We start from the raw sequence: 20,460 nt of genomic DNA on the forward strand, positions 1-20,460 counted from the left end.
AGCTCACTTTGTAACCCAGGCTGGTCTCGAACTCTCAGCAATCCTCCTGCCTCAGCCTCCTGAGTGCTGGGATTACAGGCATGTACCACCATGCCCAGCTAGCTTTTCTTAGTAATAGTTACTATTTTATTTTTTGTTATGCCGGTATTTGAACCCAGGGCTTCCATTGAGCAATGTACATTCTCAGTCCTTTTTATTTATTTTTCATTTTGAGATAGGGTCTTGTCAAGTTGCCCAGGCTGGCCTTGAACTGTTGATCCCCTGGTCTCTGCTTCCTATTCTGAGAAATCACTGTTTCCCTGACTAAGCCACCAAACCAAGTTCTGTGGTCAAAAGCAGTTGTCATAAATCTGAATATCAACTCATCTATGCAAAGTATTTCATCAGTGTCTAAACGGAAGACTTTTGTTCTTTCAGACCACTAAATAGTTTCCTGGATAACACAGAAGTGACCCTGAGGTTGGAAACATAAAGATAGCCATAGAACCTCCTTGATAATTTTGCCACGGAGATGAAGTCCGTTGGTCCTGTCTCCCTCCTTGTTCAGTGAAGTAGATCAGTGAGGGAAGGGAAAGGACCATCCCTGCAGAGGAACAGGAAGGAGCCTTGGCAGGAGGACGGGCTTAAAGTTTTTAGCTATTGATCTTTGTACTCCTGGTTTTTGGGATTGGGCAGGGTTGAGCCAGGGTCTTGCTATGTAGCCAAGCCTGGCCTTGCACTCCAGGCGATCCTCTTGCCTCAGCTTCCTGAGTGCTGGGATTACAGATGTGTGCCACTATGCCTAGCCTGGCATTTTACTTGTAATTAATGCTTTGGTGTTGGTGATTGCCTAGGCTTTGTGCATACTAAGCATGGACATTACTACAGGCTATGCCCAAGCCCATCATCATGGTTTTTTATTTTTTATTTATTTATATTTATTTCCGGTACCAGGAATCGAACTCACGACCTTGCGCTTGCCAGGCAGGCGCTGTGCCGCTCAGCTAAATCCCCAGCCCCGTCATGGTTTTTTCGATGAAGGTATAGAAATAATGGATTTGTTGAGCATCTCCATGATGGTGCTGTGTGTGCTAGGAGTGCTAACTTAACTTTACCCTCCGTTAAAGTTACAACTTGGTTTTCAATTAATAGATTTTTTTTAAGTGCAGATTTAGGTTCAGAACAAAATCTAGCAGAAAATGAGTTCTCATGAGACCCCTGCTTCTTCCTCACTGTTTTTGTTTTGTTTTTGTTTTTATTTTTGTCTTTTTAAGACAGGGTTTCACTATGCGGTTCAGGCTGGCCTTGAGCTCACTTTGTAGCCCAGGCTGGTCTTGAACTGGAAAGATTCTCCTACCTCAGCCTCCCGAGTGCTGGAATTACATGTGTGCGCCACCACACCCAGCCTTGTTTTTGTTTTGAGACAGGGTCTTGCTACGTAGTCCACGCTGGCTTTGAGCTCACTATGTAGTTGAGGGTTGTCTCAAACTCAAGCTGATCCTCCTGCCTCACCCCCGAGAGTGCTGGGATTACAGGTAAGCACAACCATGCCTGGTTCCCTCACTGTTAATATACTGTACCAGGATGACATTTGTCACCGTGGGTGAGCACTCAAAGTCCATGGGTTGCGTTAGTGTTCATTTTTGGTGTTTTGTATTCTTGGGCTTTTTTTTCTCTCTGTGGTACTGAGAATTGAACCCAGGGCTTTTGCACTGAGTCACATACAGCCTGTTTTTATTTTGAGACGAAGTCTTGCTAAGTCACTGGGTTGCCCAGGTTTGGTTCAAACTCAGTGTTCTTCTGCGTCAGCTTCCCTGAGTGTTGGGGTTACTGGTGTACACTATCATGGTCATTCCCTGGCTTTTGACGAGTATGTATGACCTGGAAACGCTACTGCCGAATTGGAACACAGTGCATCGTAGTATCAGTATAGTACAGAATGGTTTGTTTTGTGTTTTTGAGACAGGGTCTCCCTTGGTAGTGCAGGCTGCTCTTGAACTCACAGTGATCCTCCTTTCTCAGCCTCCCGAGTCCTGGGATTGCAGATATGTGCCCCTATGTCCAGTACAGTACAAAATAGTTTTTTTTGTTTTTTTTTTTTTTGTCTTTTTGAGACAGGGCCTCACTATGCAGTTCAGGCTAGCCTTGAGCTCACTTTGTAGCCCAGGCCGGTCTTGAACTTGCAGTGATCCTCCTGCCTGAGCCTCCTAAGTGCTGGGATTACAGGCATGTACCACTATGCTTGGTTAGAATAGTTTTTGTTTTAAAAATTCTGTCTGTTTTATCTACTCATATTTTTGTAGTAATCTTTTATTATTGTCTGTAGTTTTTGCCTTTTCAGGATATCATATAGTTGTTTCATTTTAATTTGACTTTAGAATTTGGTTTTTGGAGACACAGCCTCATTATGTAGTTCAGGCTGGACCCTATCTCACAGCAGTCCTCCTGCCTCAGCTTTCCAGCTGTTGGGACTACAGGCATGCATCGTGCCTGGTTAGGATGTTGTATAGTTGGAATCAAATTGTGTTGTAGCTTTTTCAGATTGGCTTTTTATTTTTATTTTTTTATTTTTTGGAACTTTTTTTTTTTGGTATTGGGAATTGAACGCAGGACCTTGCACTTGCCAGGCAGGCACTTGTGCCGCTGAAGTATATCCCCGACCCTGAGATTGGTTTTTTAAATGTAGTTATATGTGTTCAAAGTCCTATATGTCTTTATGGCTTGATAAGTTTTTTTTTATTGCTATGCAATATTCTACTATATGGATATACCATGGTTTATTCACTCTTTTACAGAGAGACAATTTTGTTGCTTCCAAGTTGTGGCAATTATGAATAAAACCAAGAAGGCTGATTGCTGTCTCTTAGAATACAATTTATCTCAATTGCAATTTTATGTTTAACGATGTTTGTTTTTGTAAAAGTGTGTGGTAAGGGCTTGATTTTTTTTGGTGTGTGTTTGTTTTAAGGATGTAGTTTTAAAATTTTTTTTTACTTTAAGGAGAATTTAAAAAAATACAATAACAACAACAACATAGACAAAAACAAAGCAACACAAAAACAATAAAAATGATATAGGGTATTAAAACAAACTTAAAAAAGAAAACAGCTGGGCCGGGGATATAGCTCAGTAGTACAAGCACCTGCCTGGCAAGTGCAAGGTCCTGAGTTCAATTTCTGGTACAAAAAAACCAAAAGAACCCCACCAAATTAATAGGAATTAACCGTGGTTGTTACATTGTTATCTTCAACAGAGTTGCTCAAATTACCAGATGTAAGAATGCAAGATTGATCAAACCACTAAAGAGAATAAAAAATAATTGAAAAACCACTAGAAATGATACAGAGCTTCACTAAACAAGATGGTAGGAATTTACCAATGGTTGTAAGGAACAATTAATGCATAAATTTTTTTTGACCAATTCTTTAATTTGTTTTTTTAAAAGTAAAACTTGAATATGCAGTATTTCAAAACATTTTGGAAGATGAGCAAAAACAATATTGTCGTTTTCTAGACAAATGCTGTACCACTGGGCTACACACCCAGCCCCAGTGTTGTCTTTTTCTAGTTTTGGGGGTGGCTTTCTGGGAGCTCCTTGCCTTTTTTGTTGGTTTTTATTTTGAGACAAGGTCTCACTTTGTAGGGTGTACCTCATCCTGGGCTCAAACTCATGGCGATCCTCCTGCCTCAGCCTCTTGAATGCTGGAATTACAGGCGTATGCCTCCATGACTGGTTTTCCAAGCCTTGGTTTTATCCTGACTGTTCCATGTGGAAGCATTGTGAACCGTAATGTGCTATGTTGAACGAAAAGGCATGGCCCCTTTGGTTAAAAAAAAGGGCTAGGAACTTCTTGAGTGTGATCCTAGTTCTCATTTTTGCCGTTCTTTCTTGTCTTCATATGTGTTCTAAAAACTGTAGCTGGTGTTCCTGTTAGCTGCTGAGCTGTTCCAAGTGCCAGGGCGCTGACTGTCTTGGAATTACGCAATCCTGGCCAAGAAGACCTTATCTAGCAGGGACAGTGATTGTCTTTGTCAACTTTGTATTTAGTCAGGCAAAGGAGTGAGAGTATGGTGACAAGGGTGGCGCCTCTGATTCCCCCCCCCTCCCCCCCTCCCCGCCCCCGGTATCGAACTCACGACCTTGCGCTTGCCAGGCAGGCGCTGTGCGGCTGAGCTAAATCCCCAGCCCTTGATTTTTTTTTTTAAAGCTGTCACTTCTTTGATTTTAAAAACTTTTTTTCTTAATCCCTTGACTCCTTGGGGAAATTAATACTAGTTGTCTCTTATTTGTTTTTTTTTGGTTTGTTTTTTGTCTTTTTGTCTTTTTTGAGACAGGGCCTAGCTCTGCAGTTCAGGCTGGCTTTGAGCTCACTTTGTGGCCCAGGCTGGTCTTGAACTCACAAGGATCCTCCTGCCTCAGCCTTCTGAGTGCTGGGATTACAGGCGTGCGCCACCACACCCGGCCCTAGTTGTCTCTTACTGAAAGGACATTTTGATTATAAGGCTATTTCTTTGTTTCTTCTTACCGATTTCTTTTTTTTTTGGTGCCAAGACTCGAACTCAGGGCCTCGAGCATTCCAGGCAGGCACTGCACCGCTGAGCTATATCCACAGCCCTCCAACTGATTTGTTAACCTGGCTTTTGTTAGTTTTACTATTCATGAACTGACTTATTCTCATTAATCGAGAACTTCTACCATTGTATCTTACTCAGTTTGCCAAGAACTTGATGTAGTAAGGGAAAGCAGGTGACAAAAGGCTCTGCCAGGGCTGCCGGCATAGCTCCGACTTGACAGTCAAGAGGCCCTGAATTCATCATTCCATCAGGAGCCTTGCAGCAGTTCAGTAGGCAGCATCACTCCCATTTTATAGCTGTGTAAACTGAGGCTTGGAGGTTTTTGCCCATATTTTAGGTTAGCTGTTTCCCCATTTGTCTGATGCAAAAATCCTTTGTATAACCCAGAGTACACAAACATCATTTGTTAACCTCTGAGACAGGTTATCCACCTTTTAAATATAATCTTCTTAAATTTGTGTATTATCAGGGTTTTCTCAGCACATGCCAACGAAATGATCTGTAGGGCTGTGCGTGCGTGTGTGACTTCTTGATACGTGCAAAGGATTTCTGTGTACACTTGATTGCCTGAACAGTGACATTAACAATGAGAGTGGGGCGGGCATGTGGAACATGCTTGGAATCCAAGGTATTCAGGAGGCTGGGGCAGGAGGATTGTGAGGTCGAGACCAACATAAAGATACCCCAACTTAACAGCAACTAAAAGAAGAAATGGGGAGGCCGGGCATGGTGGCGCACGCCTGTAATCCCAGCACTCGGGAGGCTGAGGCAGGAGGATCATTGGGAGTTCTAAAGCATCCTGCGCTACAAAGTGAGCTCAAGGCCAGCCAGAACTGCATAGTGAGACCCTGTCTCAAACAGACAAAAAAAAAAAAAAGAAGAATGGGGGATTTCCTCTGGAGCGGCATGGTTAAAATCGGGAGCTCTGGAGTCAGATCCACTGAGCCCTGTGTATCTCATGCGTCAGCCTCGGTCTCCCCGAGGGAGAGTGGGAAAGGCTGCTGTGAGGAAGGAGCCCGGAAGTGACCACTTAGCCCACGGTTGGCCACCCTGCCCTGTCCACTGTGACCCTGCACAGAGCTCTGGGTATTACAGTAAAGATGGCACAGCTGCCAAGGACTTTGAAAAGAGCTTCCTTATTGATTTACAGTCTTATTTGTATTATTTTGCACTTTATTTTTTTTAATCTGATGTGAGGGTGTATACAGAAGTTTCCGAGTATCAGCTGCACGTTAGTGTGGGTTACACGTAGGTCACTTTGGCTTCTCCACTAGTAAAATAATGTGTGAACGTGCTAGACTTGGGAGTCTGTGTTCTCCTTAATGCAACCGAGGCCGTTGTTGAAAATACGGAGGGATGCACCGAATCTTCCTGTACCTCTCCTCGTACGAAAAGGATTTAAAATATCCGCAAGTGTACAGTTAAGCTGCCCTAGTAGTCGCCCTTGTTAGCTGGAGGGGGAGAGAATTATCTTTGGCATCTCACTGGTGTGATAGGAGCCAACTTGGTAAATATGCCGGCTTGTGGTCTGTAACAGGTTAAGCAACTAGAAATACTGTATGTTCCTTGCCAGCCCTGGGAGTTAGGTTAATGGTGTAGGGTTTGATTTAATTATAAAATAGTACATTTTACTTTAAAAATGTGCGTTAGGAGATTCCGGGGTCATTTTATTTTAGAAGGCTTTAGAAGGCGTGTTATCAAGGAGCCTCCTTTAACTGATTTGTTTGCCCCACATAAAGGTCTTCATCTCTCCTTTGGTGAGCTCCCCCCCCCCCCCCCCCGCTCCCGTGTTTCTTCTAGCGTGGAACTGACTTCTCAGGTTTGTTGGAGATTCTGTCACATGGACCTTCAGGACAGTCAGACCTCCTGGAAGTCTGACTTGTTAGTTGAGGTTCTGTTCTTTTTTTGTTGTTGGTACTGGGAATCAAACTCAGGACCTCGCACTTGCCAGGCAGGCACTTGTGCCACTGAGCTGTATCCCCAGCCCCTAAGGTTCTTTTCTTTTTGCTCTTGGAAAGAGTAAGCTTCAGAGAAGTGGAGTTGAAACTAGTAAGAGTTTAGTTTCTTTTCCCAGCATTTTATTGCTGGTGTAAAAAAATGTGTTGCCCTGCCTCCTGGTTATATTCTTTTATGGTGGCATTTATTTTATTTTTATTCTTCCAAAGCTCACTTTGTAAGGTATAGCAGGTTGGAGGTGGGGTGTAGTTCACTGGTAGTGTGTGCTTAGCATACGCGATGCCCTGGGTTCAACCCTTGACAGACAGACACACATGCACACACACATGCACAAAAGCAGATTGTGTCTAGATCCTATGTTCTCACTTGGGCAGTGTGTCTCTTTGTCCCTGTTTTCCTTCACATACTGATAAGAAATTCAGTTCTTGGAGTTTTTTTTTTCTTTGTCTTTTTGAGGCAGGGTCTCCCTACACAATTCAGGCTGGCCTTGAGCTCACTTTGTAGCCCAGGCTGGTCTCAAACTTGCAGCGATCCTCCTGCCTCAGCCTCCCAAGTGCTGGGATTACAGGTGTGTGTCACCACGCCCGGCAATTCTTGGAGTATTGCTTAACTTTTCTCTCACTGTTTTGCCTGTTTGCTGTTCTCTTGTTCATTACCATAGGTATTTTAATCTGTCTGGCAGCATCAGTAATTGTGTTATAATGTAAATGAAAAAGAAAATAGGAAAAGAGCTATAACAAACTTGTTTGCTGAGGAATCCTCACGGGGGGGGGGGGGGGGGGGGAAATGGCTTTGAGATGGAAGTTTGAATTAGGACATAGGTAAGAAAATTTAAACTTGTTCCACAACTAACGTGTATTATTTTATATGTGTGATTCTCTTAGGGACAAACTAAAAATTGAGTTTAAAAAAGATACTATTCACAAGTGAGTATTCTGAATCTGAAAGTATTCAGTTACAGGCAGTTGAGAGAGAAATTTTCTTTTTAGTAGATAAGCTTTCTTTTTTGTGGTACTAGGGGTTGAACCCAGGGCCTCATGCAGGTTATGCAAGTGCTATACCATGGAGCTACATTCCCAGCTCTCTGCATTTTTTTTTTTTTTTTGAGAAAAAGTCTTGCTACGGTGGCCCAGGTTGCCTTTGATTGTCTGATCTTCCTGCCTCAGCTTCTGGAGTAGCTGAGATTATAGCTGGGCACCACAGTGCATGGTGCTTGCTGAACTAGTATTAGTGATCTTTTAAAAAGTTTCTGTGGGCTATGCTTTCAGGTCGTAGAAGTGTGGCTTGGATCCTTCCTGCTGTCCGGATAAACAGCCCAGGTCCCTCAACTTCTCCCACCTCCACATTAATGCTGTGCTTGGCTTCATGGGAGTCACAGTGTTGGTTCTGTTCCCACCCAGCCAGGCTGCACCCTTCCTATCCCTCTCCATGTTCTCATCTGCAAAGCTGGCCCAGCCTGTTTGTGCTGCTGCGGCTGCCCCAGGGCAGAGTGACTAAGCTGCATGACAAGCGTAAACCGGGAGGTACAGACTCATCTTTCTTTCCAAAGTACGCACTGTGCATTGATAGGCAAAAGCAAAGGTATTAACATTTTTATTTTTTTTTTTAAGAAGTCCCTGTTTCTCATTATTTGTGTTTCATTCTGGTAAAGAGGGGTTGAATGAAATTCCCTAAGAGGGGTGTGTGTGTGTGTGTGTGTGTGTGTGTGTCTGTGTCTGTCTGTCTGTCTGTCTGGTGTAAGGAGGTGGTTTAGGCATGCAGGAGATTGGGTGACTTCGAAAAGTTGTTAGCAGATTAGAGCTGCTGATTCTTCTCTGCGTGATGGCTCAGAAGGAAGCAAGTCAGCACGCGTCCTGCAGAGCCAAGTTAGCCAAATGTCAACAGCATTCTTAATTAAAAAGGAGAATTCGGGAAAATTGATTCTTCAGCTACAAGTCTATTTCAACACAGACTGGAGACTTTCCTTTCTATTTTACTTTTGATCTCTATCTCCTTCGCTCGGCTTTTATCTATACGTTTTTAAAGCTTCTTGCAAAAGTATTGCTCAAAACAAAAACAAACGAAGCCAAGTTTAGCTCCGTGCAGGGAATTGTGTACGCATATTCAAATCAGACCTGCATTAAAATTCCAGTTCATTACCTACCAGCCAGGCAGCTGTGTGAGTTGTGGGTTAATCTCTTTAAGTCCTGGTTTCTTCATCTTACTGCTTTTACTATTGCCTACCTGGCAGGGTTATCTTAAAATTGGAAGAAGTAGAGGGAAATTAGCATAAGATGGTGTTTAATAAGTGGCATTATTTATGTTAGTGCATTCTTAGAAGCTCTAGGGGCCATGGCGGATGGATAGAGACCAGAGGAAGGTGAGGGCCCATACCCAGGAAATGAATAGCACAGCTGAGAAGAGAGTAATTTATTTGGAGTCTAATGGAGTCTTAAATTGATGGTTGTGGCCTAAAGCAGTTAAGGAAGGCTTTGGTGTTGTGTGGCAGTTATCTGTGGTGCAATTTGGTTAAGGGATTAAGAAGATAAGGGTGCTTTATAGGGGAGTTGCTTAAGCAAAGATAGGGAGGTCAGATAGCTCTCATCATATACCTATAAAAGACAGAGAAGGAGAATGGGAGTGGACTGTCGAGTGGACTGTCCCTGGACAGTCTTACTTCGCCAGCCCTTAGTTTCCCCGCAGTGTTTTCTGATCAGGGATGAAAAGTTAGGATGTGTTAATGCCCTAACTCCCTGCAGCAGCCTCTGTGTTTGGCTGTTTTGGCAACCTCTGTTTCTCTTGGTCAGAGGTTAGCAAATTTCTTTCTCCAAAGATCAGGCAGTTAGTATTTTAGGGTCTACAGACCATGTATAGGTGCTGCTCACTCAGATTCTTCTCTTTACATTGTGTTTTGTTTTTTTTTTTTAATTTTTTTTTTTTTTTTTCCGGTACTGGGAGTGGAACTCAGGACCTTGTACTTGCAGGCAGGTGCTTGTCCCGCTGAGCTATATTGTCGGCCCTCTTTACAATCCTTTAAAAACATGTGAAAGCCATTTTTGTTCTGGGCTGCACAAAATCCTGCTGATGGCCAAGGGCAGACTCCCAGACATGGGTGCTTTTCTCCTGTTCCCCTGAGCTGTGTGTGGGCACGCATGTGTCTCCTGACAGTTTATGCAGCTCTCACTGGGACACTGTGTCAGGGTGGCCCATACACAGTGTTCCCTTGGCCAGTTTTCTTCAAAACCTCTGTTTGATAATGGTTGCTTAGGAACTTTTCTGACGGATCAGTAGACCGGAAGGTGTGAAGTTGGAGCTGTTGGGAACTGTCAGCTTATACGAGTGCTTCCCCACCTGGGGTGATTTTTGCCTGCCCAGTGACATTTTTAGTTGTCATAACTGGGGACAGTAAGAGGTAATAAGAGGCCAACACAATGCTAAAAATGCTACAGTGCACAGAAAACCTCCCCTCCCACCAGAGAATTGTGTGGCCTACGTGCACAGGAAGTGCTGAGGCCGAGAAACACAGCTTGTATGGCAGGTTTGGTCGCTTACTTTGTGGGTAGTTTTTATTCCACTGTGGACTTGTGGAATCTGACAACTCCTCTATCTTAGATAGTTTTGTGAGGGTTCCCTACTTTTTCTCTCTCTCTGGGGAAAACTTAGGAGCATTGTCTCCCCCAAGACATCTTTTTTTTTTTTTTTTTTTTTTTTTTAAGACAGTGTCTTGCTATGCAGTGTAGACATAGCTCACTTTGAGCTCACTTTATAGCCCAGGCTGGTCTCCAACCTACACTGATCATCCTGCCTCAGCCTCCCGAGTGCTGGGATTATAGGTGTGCACCACCACACCTGGCTTGGCTTTGGTTTTTCTATTCTGTAATCACACTCTTTGAAAATGGCACTGGATTGATTAATACTTCCTCATATCCCCTTCTGCCTAAATAATCGGTGACCCCAGTCAGCGGGCATTGGTCGGTTGCTTAAACATCTCCTGGGATTCATTTTTTCAGTGGGCAGCACATTTGTCTCATCAGCAGATCACAGAGGATGCGGATGTGATCCACCATGTGAGCTTGGTGATTAGATTGTGTGGTATCCAAAGAAGCATGTGTTGAGGTCAGATTTTTCAGTTGTCGATGTGGGCTTCAAGAAGCCTGCTGAAGCCAGGGGTGGTGGCACAAGCCTGTAATCCCAGCTGTTTAGTAGGAGGAGGCAGGAAACCTGCAAATTCAAGCCAGCCTAGGCAATATAGCAGGAACCTGTTTCAAAAAATAAAAAGGGGTAGCTGGGGATACAGCTCAGTGGCACAGCGCCTGCCTGGCAAGTGTAAGGTCCTGAGTTTGATTCCCAGTACTCAGAAAGTAAGTAAGTAAGTAAGTAAAATAAATAAGTAAAAGAGCTGGGGGTATAGGTCAGTGCTAGAGCCACCTGGGTTCAATCCCTGGTACTATGGGTTTTTTTTTTTTTTTTTTAAACGCTTATAAAGTATATTTGTAAATAGCCCACATCTGTGAACATTATCATTTATTAGTAAGTAGTTATATTAAGGCAAAGGCCTCCAGATACAACCTCCTACCAACATGTGAAAGATTACCATAGTGTAGAATGCATTTTATAATGAATGACAGGAAATTATTCCCAAAAGAAATTTCTTTGTTAAGGAATTTGTTAGGAAAGTGTCATAAAAGTATAATAGAAAATAAAATTTTGATCCTTTGAAATAAATGTGCAAGATAGAGTACTCATGAATTAATGATTATTTGCAAAATTGCATTGAAATGATGCCTAGTTCTTATTGAAATCAGAGGGCATCTTTCTATAAGCATATGTTTCTTTAGAACTATATTTTGTAAGAAGTACTTTTTATGACATTTACTTAAACTTATACAAGTATTAGTAATTACACTTAGTACATAAATGCCTTTATCTGACACAATACATTGTGTAATATCAAAATCTTAGTCCTTTTTTAAAAAGCAAATAAAAAGAAAATTGATCAACATAAGTGTTCAGGGAAGCATATAAAATAAGTTATTAGAAGTATTATTAAAATACTAGAGTAAGTACAGGTAGTATGTACTTGATCAAAATATATGATGATCAAAATGATGATCAAATGTAAAATATTGATTGAATCCAGTGTATCTACCAGTGGGATAGTAAATGTAAATGATATGATCAATTTTATTTCTTTCTCCAGTGCTGTGTTTAAAAAAGAGTGGTCATCCTGGGTTCTGAGAACAGGAAGAGCATCTCTTATTTAAATGGCTGCTTTGTGCTCTGGGTTTGTTTTATCTCACTTAATCGCCACAAAAAGCCCAGGGAGGTAAAGATTATCCCAGCTGTGGCTTTACAGATAAGCTGAAGTTTAGTGGGGTTAAGTAACTGGCCAGGAACATATGGCGGCTTGTCTCTCTGTCATATATTTAACAGCGGAGAGCCAGAGCCGGTTGAGGGACAACACAAAAATGAGTTTGCTGCCCCGCTGTTGGATAGCAGCGTGTCTCTAATGAGAAAGGAAAGAGGGAGCTCAGGTGGGGAATGGAAAGTGATTTTAAATTTCCAGTGGAAAAGGATAGAAGTCATTGGATCAATCTTCAGGTAATTGGTGTACTTGGCGGGAGGGAGTCCATCTGTGCGTGTGCGGGCCAGGGATGGGACCCAGGACCTAGGCAAGAGCTGCACTGCTACCCGCTGCGCACTTTGGGAGGCATTCTGGGTGACAGCTCTCTAAAGTGTTTTAACAATTGCTCCCTTTCAGTGTGCGGTAAACAGTCCACAAAGATCTTTCCTTTACATTTTTCTTCTTTTTGGGGCGGGCGCTTTGAGACAGGGTCTTGCTATACAGTTCAGGCTGGTCCTGAGCTCAACTATGTATCCCAGGCGGGTCTTGAACTCACAACAGTCTTCTTGCCTCAGCCTCCTGAGTGCTGGGATTATAGGTGTGTGCCACCATGCCTGGCCCAATCTGTCTTCTTTTTAAAAAATCTATTAGGAAATACTAGTTAAGTGTAAAATAAGGCAAACACACTAGTAACCGTCACACCGATGCCCCCTGCGTCCCATGTGCTGGTGATTGAACCCAGGCCCTTCACCCTGAGCTACATTCCCCCACCATTTCATTGTTTTGAGACAGGGTCTCACTAAGTTCTCCAGGCTGGACTTGAGCTTGCAATCTCCCGGCTTTACCCTCCCAGCTCAGATATCTGGGGTTTTAGTTTTTGTTTTTGTTCTGGTTTTCTGAGACAGGGTCTCCTGTGTAGTTCAGGTTGGCCTTGAATTTACCCTGTAATCCACACTGGCCTCAAAGTCACAGCAATTCTCCTGCCTCAGCCTCCCTAGTTCTGGGATTATAGGTGTGTACAACCATGCCCAGCCTGGTTTTGGTTTTGGATTTTGCAGTGCTGACAGTAGAACTCAGGGCCTTGTGCATGCGAGGCAAGTATTCTACCACTGAGCCACATTCCTTGCCCTAGCTGATTTCATTTTAAATTCCAGAGAAAAGATGCAGTCCTGTAGATTATATTTGATATACCTTGTACTACATTATAAAATTTATTCATCTTTGTACATAATATAAAACTACTGTAGTATTGACATTTAAATAAGTTACACATTTCAATAACTGTTAGCTTTCGTAAGTTAAATTTTGATGGTGATAATGCTTACTATAGAGAGATTCTAAATCATAAAGTGTAATGGAAATGTCTCTGATTTCCCCCTCAAACTGAATTTGAACCAAGATGTAAGGGTCCTTTTTCCTGGTTCACCCAAACATTGTACTGATGTGGCGAGGAACTGCATTGAAAGCGTGTGTGGGAGCATGTGCTGTATGCTTTAGTTCTTAGGGTGCTGAGACAGAAAGACCACTTGAGTTCAGAGTTGTAGACCAGCCTGGGCAGCATAGTGAGATTCCCCTTCCCCGCCCTGTTGGATTGCAGGGATGGAGAGTAAAATACCAAAAAAAAAACCCAAAAAAACAAAAAACCCCAGGTGGTGGTACATGCCTATAATCTCAGCATTCCTGTTGCATCAGGAAGATCACCATTTTGAGACCAGCCTGGGCAACTTAGCGTGACCCAGTCTCAAAATCAAATTTCTTTTAAAAGGGCCAGGGGTATAGCTCTGTGAAGGCCCTGGGTTCAGTCTCCAGTACCACAGTGCCCTTACCCCAGCAAAAAAAAGGCAAGAAAAAAGAACATATTATCCCTGACCAGGATTGTTGCGGGTTCGAGTCCATCCTGGGCTACAGAGTGAGCTCAAGGCCAGCCTGAACTGCATAGTGAGACCCTATCTCAAAAAAAAAAAAAAAAAAAAAAAATGGCCATGGCTGCCTTTGCGTGCTTAAATTGTTGCTAAAATTTTTTCTCCAAGACCTAGTATTTGCTGCCATCAAAGGTGGGATACCCAGTGCTGCTCTAAAAGTATCATGAAAGTTCTGAGTAAAACTGGCATCGTGGCGATAGTGTCAGCTGCAACTTGCCGTGTGTGTCTCATGAGGCCAGAGTAAGCCATGTAATAGCCGTGGTCTTGACTGACCTATCCATGTCTTTAAATTGCATGATTATTGCATTTGTGAAGGCAGATAAAATGATGACAGAACAAAAGTTCTCATTAGTGTTCAAATAAGGATTGTTTTTGTTTTTGTTTTTGTTTTTTTTTTTTTTTTTTTTTTTTTTTCTCCGGTACCGGGAACCGAACTCACGACCTTGCGCTTGCCAGGCAGGCACTTTTGCCGCTGAGCTAAATCCCCAGCCCCTCTAATAAGGATTGTAATGATGGATCTTTTTTTTTTTTTGGTCTTTTTGAGATAGGGTTTCACTATGCAGCTTGAACTCAATTTGTAGCTGAGGCTGGCCTTGAACTCACAACGATCCTCCTGCCTCAGCCTCCCGAGTACTGGGATTACAGGCGTGTGCCACCATGCTCAGCATCTGGTGATGGATTCTGATTTGTGGCAGACTGTATTGTTTGAAAGTAAAACCACTGCCCTCCGCATCCACACATTTGCTGTGACCTGAACAAACAGAACTTTTATTACTGGGCAACACCCAGCACTTGGGCATTTGACCCGAGAGGGCAGATGGAGACTTTTTTTTTTTAATAGAGAAAAAAAATTTCAAAAACAAAATAATAGCAGGGTAACCAATGGTTAATGTATATTTGTATCTTTAAATTACTCAGAATACAAGATAAGGCATTTACTTTTCCAAACAATATTAGCACAAACTTTTATTCTCAATGAACTAAGCAAAGCCAGGCGTGGTGGCTCACGCTTGTAATCCCAGCACTCGACAGGCTGAGGCAGGAGGATCATTGCGAGTTCAAGACCAGCCTGCGCTACAAAGTGAGCTCAAGGCCAGCCTGAACTGTGTAGGGAGACCCTGTCTCAAAAAAAAAAAAAAAAAAAAAAAAAAAGATCAATGAACTAAGCGAAATTAGTAGTATAACTATCTTAACTTATATATATATATATTTTTTCCTTTCCCTCTCTTTTCTCCACTCCTCCATCCCAGTTTCTCTTTCCTTTTGAAGTTTCTTCCCATTTCCTAATATCTATTGTGCATTTTGGATCTTATTTACTCTTTCAGCCTCTCACACTAGGGAGACAATACGATGTCTCCACATGTGCATCTGGTTTATTTCACTTATGAGCATGGTCTTTTTTTTTTTTTTTTTTGTACTGGGAATCGAACTCATGACCTCACCCTTGCTAGGCAGGCGCTTGTGCTGCTGAACTATATCCCCAGCCCATAGCATGGTCTTGAGTTGCACCCATTTACCTGTAAGAGTCAGATGGAGACTTTAGAGAGTGTGGCAAACTCGAACGCCTTAACAGCCATCGGAAGTTTCTAAAGAATTTTATCTGGCTTTTTGTCTCTGTAAGAGTTTAATTTGGGGTTACAGCAGCTTCATTTTCCCTTAACAGATCTCATAGGTTTAAACTTTGAGAAGAGCAGTTCAGACTCTCGCTATGGAGCCTCTCAAGTTGAAGATATGGGGAACATAATTTTAGCAATGGTATCGGAGCCCTACAGTAAGTCTTGCTGTCGATCCACCGCCCTTCCTCAACCCACGCTTTGAATTTGCTCCCACAGCTTTGCATGTCTGATAGCTAAAGTGACAGCTTGTGTTTGCTCATTTTTAGATCACAGGTTTTCAGATCCAGAGAGGGTAAACTACAAATTTGAAAGTGGCACTTGGTAAGTAGCTGAATACTATTCACTTGTTGTTGTTTTTTTTTTTTTAAGTTTTAATTCTCCTTATATTTTAGAAACTTTCATTTTGACTGTATGTCATATTGCTAGGCTGTTCGTTACAGTCAGCTCGGATATCGGCAGTAAAATTTAGTGAAATACAGCATTGGCACCTTCAGTTATTTGGTGATGCGGCACAACTTAGAATGTTTGTGTCTCTGATTCTTGTTTTATTCCTCTAAACTGTGTCCACCCTCCCACTTGGAAAATCTCCAAAGGAAAGGTCGAGGTTCACAGTTTTTTCCGAGATTACTTTGAGGGCGTTCGCTCCGCTTCTGCTTGACAGGGAAGGAAACGGTGGGGAAGAACGTGAGGTTGTGCCGTCTCTGTCTGTGACCGCAGGCAGGCCTGGTGAAGTGCGAGAATCGCCGTAGTGAATGGTAGGAGATTGGTGCCTGATGTGGATAGAAGCTTCTGACAGCTTTGCCCATGGAGAGATTTTAAAGCCTGTTTAGTGGTGAAGAAGGTGACTCCTTAGGAAAATGTCCTGGGATTACTGAAGACATGAACCTTCGAAGGGCACAATGTCAGAAGGGATCAGGATGTATAATAGGCGCTTCCCAATGGCTCACAGAGGTGTTCGGACTCCCGAGTGTTTACAGACATCCCGGGTGGCTCTGGTTTGATAGGAAAATACGTTTGTGGAAGAGTTCTGACCACATGTACTCATTCTTGTTGTGGGTTAATCGCCAGCTCTGTCCTGACCCTAAATTTGGCTGCCAAGTTGGATTTAACACCCAATTATTACTGCCTAGATCTGAGAATTTTTTTTTTGTCTTTTCTTCTGGTACCAGGAATTGAACTCACGACCTTGCACTTGCCAGGCAGGCGCTTTGCCGTGGAGCTAAATCCCCAGCCCCTTAGATCTGAGAATTAATTTAAATCTCCCCTTAGTTCTAGCATCTTTCAAGCCATGAGGGTATTGGGAGAACCTTGTGTCTCATGAGTTGATCCTGGAGCCTTTAGTTTCTGAGGCGCGTGGCTCCTCAGCTGACAGACGCTTTGCTGGAGGAGCTGGTGGGCTTGGGCCTGTATGCGCAGCTGTCTTTGCAGAGTGAACAAACTGAAGAGTGCTTCCAGGGCTGGGGATTTAGCTCAGCGGCACAGCGCCTGCCTGGCAAGCTCAAGGTCGTGAGTTCGGTTCCAGGTACCGGGAAAAAAACCAAAACCAAAAAAAAAAAATGCTTCCAATTCTTGAGGAACGTGAGGCAGTGTGCCAGCCTGTCCGAACTGCAAAGAAATCAGACCTCACGGGTTACCGGCAGGGACTCTTGGGTGCCACACCTACAAGCATTAACTTTTGAACTGAAGTTTCGCTTTGTCCGCAGCAGCAAGATGGAACTCATTGATGACAACACTGTGGTCAGGGCGCGCGGGTTGCCGTGGCAGTCTTCCGATCAGGACATTGCAAGATTCTTCAAAGGACTCAATATTGCCAAGTTGGTTTCCTTGAAGCGCTGTTGTTTTTTTCTTTGTTAAAACAATCGCAAAGGGTTACGGGGTTTCCCATCATCCTTTTCCCCTCACTGAGTTTCCTGCGTGCCATCTGTTGCGTTCTTTTCAAAGGGGAGGCGCAGCACTTTGTCTGAATGCCCAGGGCCGGCGGAATGGAGAAGCTCTGGTTAGGTTCGTCAGCGAAGAGCACAGGGACCTCGCACTGCAGAGGCACAAACACCACATGGGGACCCGGTACATTGAGGTATGTCCCTCCGTGGAGAGCCTCGGCCCCTCCTGAGTGTGAACGTGGGGCGGAAGGCTCGGAGACGGTGTTTAAATTTCCCTTTGTTTTTATAGGTTTACAAGGCAACAGGTGAAGATTTTCTTAAAATTGCTGGTGGTAAGTGCCTTATATACAATGTCTTTAGTTAATCAGATAAAAATTTGTGCTTATCTATTCAGAGTAGTGGAATAGGGCACTGACAGGGCTGATAGTTCAGTTGTAGATAGTGCCTGGCCCTTGGTTTTATTCTCACCACACACACACACACACACACACACACACACACACACACGAATGATTTCTATATCCCAATAAAACATAGGAACTCATTTTTTAGTAGAAACTTAAAATAGTATTAGTAAGTTTAATGTACTATTACATTCAGTGCTGGACATGGTGGTGTACGCCTGTAATCCCAGCACTCTGAAGGCTGAAGCAGGAGGCTCCCTGAGAGTTACAGGCCAGCGTAGGCTACATAATAAGTTTAAGACCAGGATCCTGTCTCAAAGTACTATTACAACTCCCTGAGGCTTGGCCCAACCTATTAGAGTTAAATAGCCATTAAAAATGCCATAAAAAAACAGACCAAAGTGTTGACCTGAAATAAACATTTTCTCCTTGTGGATGTCAGATATTTTGTTTCAACAATGAGAAAAGTAACTAAGACGCTCAGGAACTGTAAGAAAGTAAATTTCTCCTTTTTTTTTTTGTTTTTTGAGACACAGTTCCACTGTGCAGTCCAGGCAGGCTTCCACTCAACAGCAATCCTCCTGCCTCAGCCTCCCAAGTGCTGAGATTACAGGCATGTGCCACCACACCCAACAAAAAATAAATTTCTGTTTAAAAAAAAGTACAAGGATGAATCCTATAAAGTCACATATGAAAAGAAAGGGTAGTTTTTGAAAGAAATGAGTCCAAAAACTTTTCAGACAGCTACACTGTATTACTTGAAACTGTTGAATGTTTCTAGTTTTTCTTTACCTAAATCATCAGTGGCATAAAACATACTAGTTTTATCTAATTCTTAAGTCATAATTTTTTTAAAAAAACACAACTTTCAAACCTGTAAGTAATGTACACAAAAAATAGTGACTGATTTGTCGCCTGTCGCTTTTTTTCCTCCTCTACATCCATCTACTTAAAATTTCTATATTGTGTTAAAGTTGTTTTTTAAGATCCTTTCTTTATTATAAACGTTTTCCGGGGCTGGGGATTTAGCTCAGCGGCAAAAGCGCCTGCCTAGCAAGCGCAAGGTCGTGAGCTCGGTTCCCGGTACCGGAGAAAAACCAAAAAAAAAAAAGACAGTTATAAACGTTTTCCAATGTTACTCAGTTTCCTAAAATGTTAATTTCTACTTAGTATATGTACCATGTTTTTAATCATCCTTATTTACATCTAGAGCTTATTTCCAACATTCACTTTAAGTATGTTGCAGTAAATATGTTTGTGTCTCTGTATGTGCTATTCATTGGCTAAATCTGAAAATAGGATAGCAGAATCTAAGAGTTGTGGACCTTTAAAAGAAATTTTTGACACCTAGTACCAAGTTCCAGTGGACAACTTTCACTTAAATGCCAAACATTTGTTTTATACAAAGATACATTTATCTTCCTGCATAATATAGCACTGGTGATTTATTTTGTTTTGAGACAGGGTCTTGCTATGCAGTTCAGGGTGGCCTTGAGCTTGCAAAGATGCTTTTGCCTCAGCCTCCTGAATGCTGGGATTACAGGCATGCACCACCACTCCTGGTTTAGTACCGGTGACTTTTTTGCAATCACAGAACATGTGATTACATCCTGTTAGCACAACTTGCTAGTATGTTTCTATTCTGGCACTATTTCTTTAGAAATGCCCTATGGCTTCAAAATTCAGGGCTTTACTTTTTTTTTTTTTTTTTTTTTTTGAGACAGCATCTCACTCTGCAGTTCAGGCCAACCTTGAACTCACTATATAGCCCAAGCTGGTCTTGAACTCACAGGGACCCTCCTGCCTCAGCCTCCTGAGTGCTGGAGGGTTACCAAAATTCCAAAGCAGTATTTGATTGGCTGGGGATAAAATATATTTGGAGTTACTGTATTCTTACCTGAATACTGGGATTGTGTGGTGGATGTATTACAAATTGGGAATGGCAAAGTAAACTAATATTCTCATTGTTGCCTGAGATTTCATTGCATACAAATAGTTTGATAAGAATTTCCTATTGAGAATGTGGCATGGTAGCACATGCCCATAATCCTAGCACTCTAGAGGCTACAGCAAGAGAATTACCACAAATTTGTGGTCAGCCTGGGCTACATAGTGAGTTCAAGGCCAGCCAGAACTACATAATGAGACCGTGTCTCAAAAGTCCAAAAAACAAATTTTTTTTTCCTATTAAGAAAAATGATGTACTTTCTTTTTTTTTTTATTTTTTTTATTTTTTAATTTTTTTTTATTTTTTATTTTCGGTTTTTCTCCGGTACCTGGAACCGAACTCACGACCTTGCGCTTGCCAGGCAGGCGCTTTTGCCGCTGAGCTAAATCCCCAGCCCCCATGATGTACTTTCTGGTACTGTATGAGTTTGATGGACATGTGCTTGGGTATTCAGTATGTGGCAGGCTGTCCAGGAGACTGTAGCTTGGACAGAATGTGTATACATTGGAGCTGTGTGCAAGTATATTCATTACACTGTTTTCTTTACTGGATTGTGTTTGAAAGGACTGATTGATTAAACTGGAGATTGAACCTAATGCTTCATACATACTCGGCAAGTGCTGTCATTGAGCTACATCCCCAGCCCTTTTGTATCTTGTTAAGTTGCCTGACTGTTCCAAAACTTGGGACCCTCCAGCCTCAACCTCCCAAGTAGATGGGATCACAGGCATGCACCTCTATGACTGCTTTTCAAACTGTGCTGATAAAAAGCAATTAGGACAATAAGAAATGCAAAGTTTTATGAGCGTTAACCTACTAATTCTCATATTTTTGCTTTGTTTTTTTTTTTTTTTTTT

General features: G+C 42.5%; 1 protein-coding gene across 4 annotated transcripts in view; it reads left to right on the forward strand.

Moving 5' to 3' along the window:
• Positions 1-20,460, forward strand: part of Esrp1 (epithelial splicing regulatory protein 1) — a gene marked incomplete at its 5' end in the record, with an annotated part of 67,408 nt that overhangs the window by 8,318 nt on the left and 38,630 nt on the right. For all 4 annotated transcript variants that reach the window (XM_005381817.2, XM_005381812.2, XM_005381816.2 and 1 more), the window contains 5 exon segments: positions 15,428-15,526; positions 15,638-15,692; positions 17,075-17,185; positions 17,313-17,445; positions 17,541-17,583. In XM_005381817.2, coding sequence (XP_005381874.1) covers positions 15,428-15,526; positions 15,638-15,692; positions 17,075-17,185; positions 17,313-17,445; positions 17,541-17,583 — 441 coding nt within the window.

This window comes from Chinchilla lanigera, unplaced genomic scaffold (assembly GCF_000276665.1).
Source record: "Chinchilla lanigera isolate Chin_1 unplaced genomic scaffold, ChiLan1.0 scaffold00016, whole genome shotgun sequence".
Taxonomy (NCBI): domain Eukaryota; kingdom Metazoa; phylum Chordata; class Mammalia; order Rodentia; family Chinchillidae; genus Chinchilla; species Chinchilla lanigera.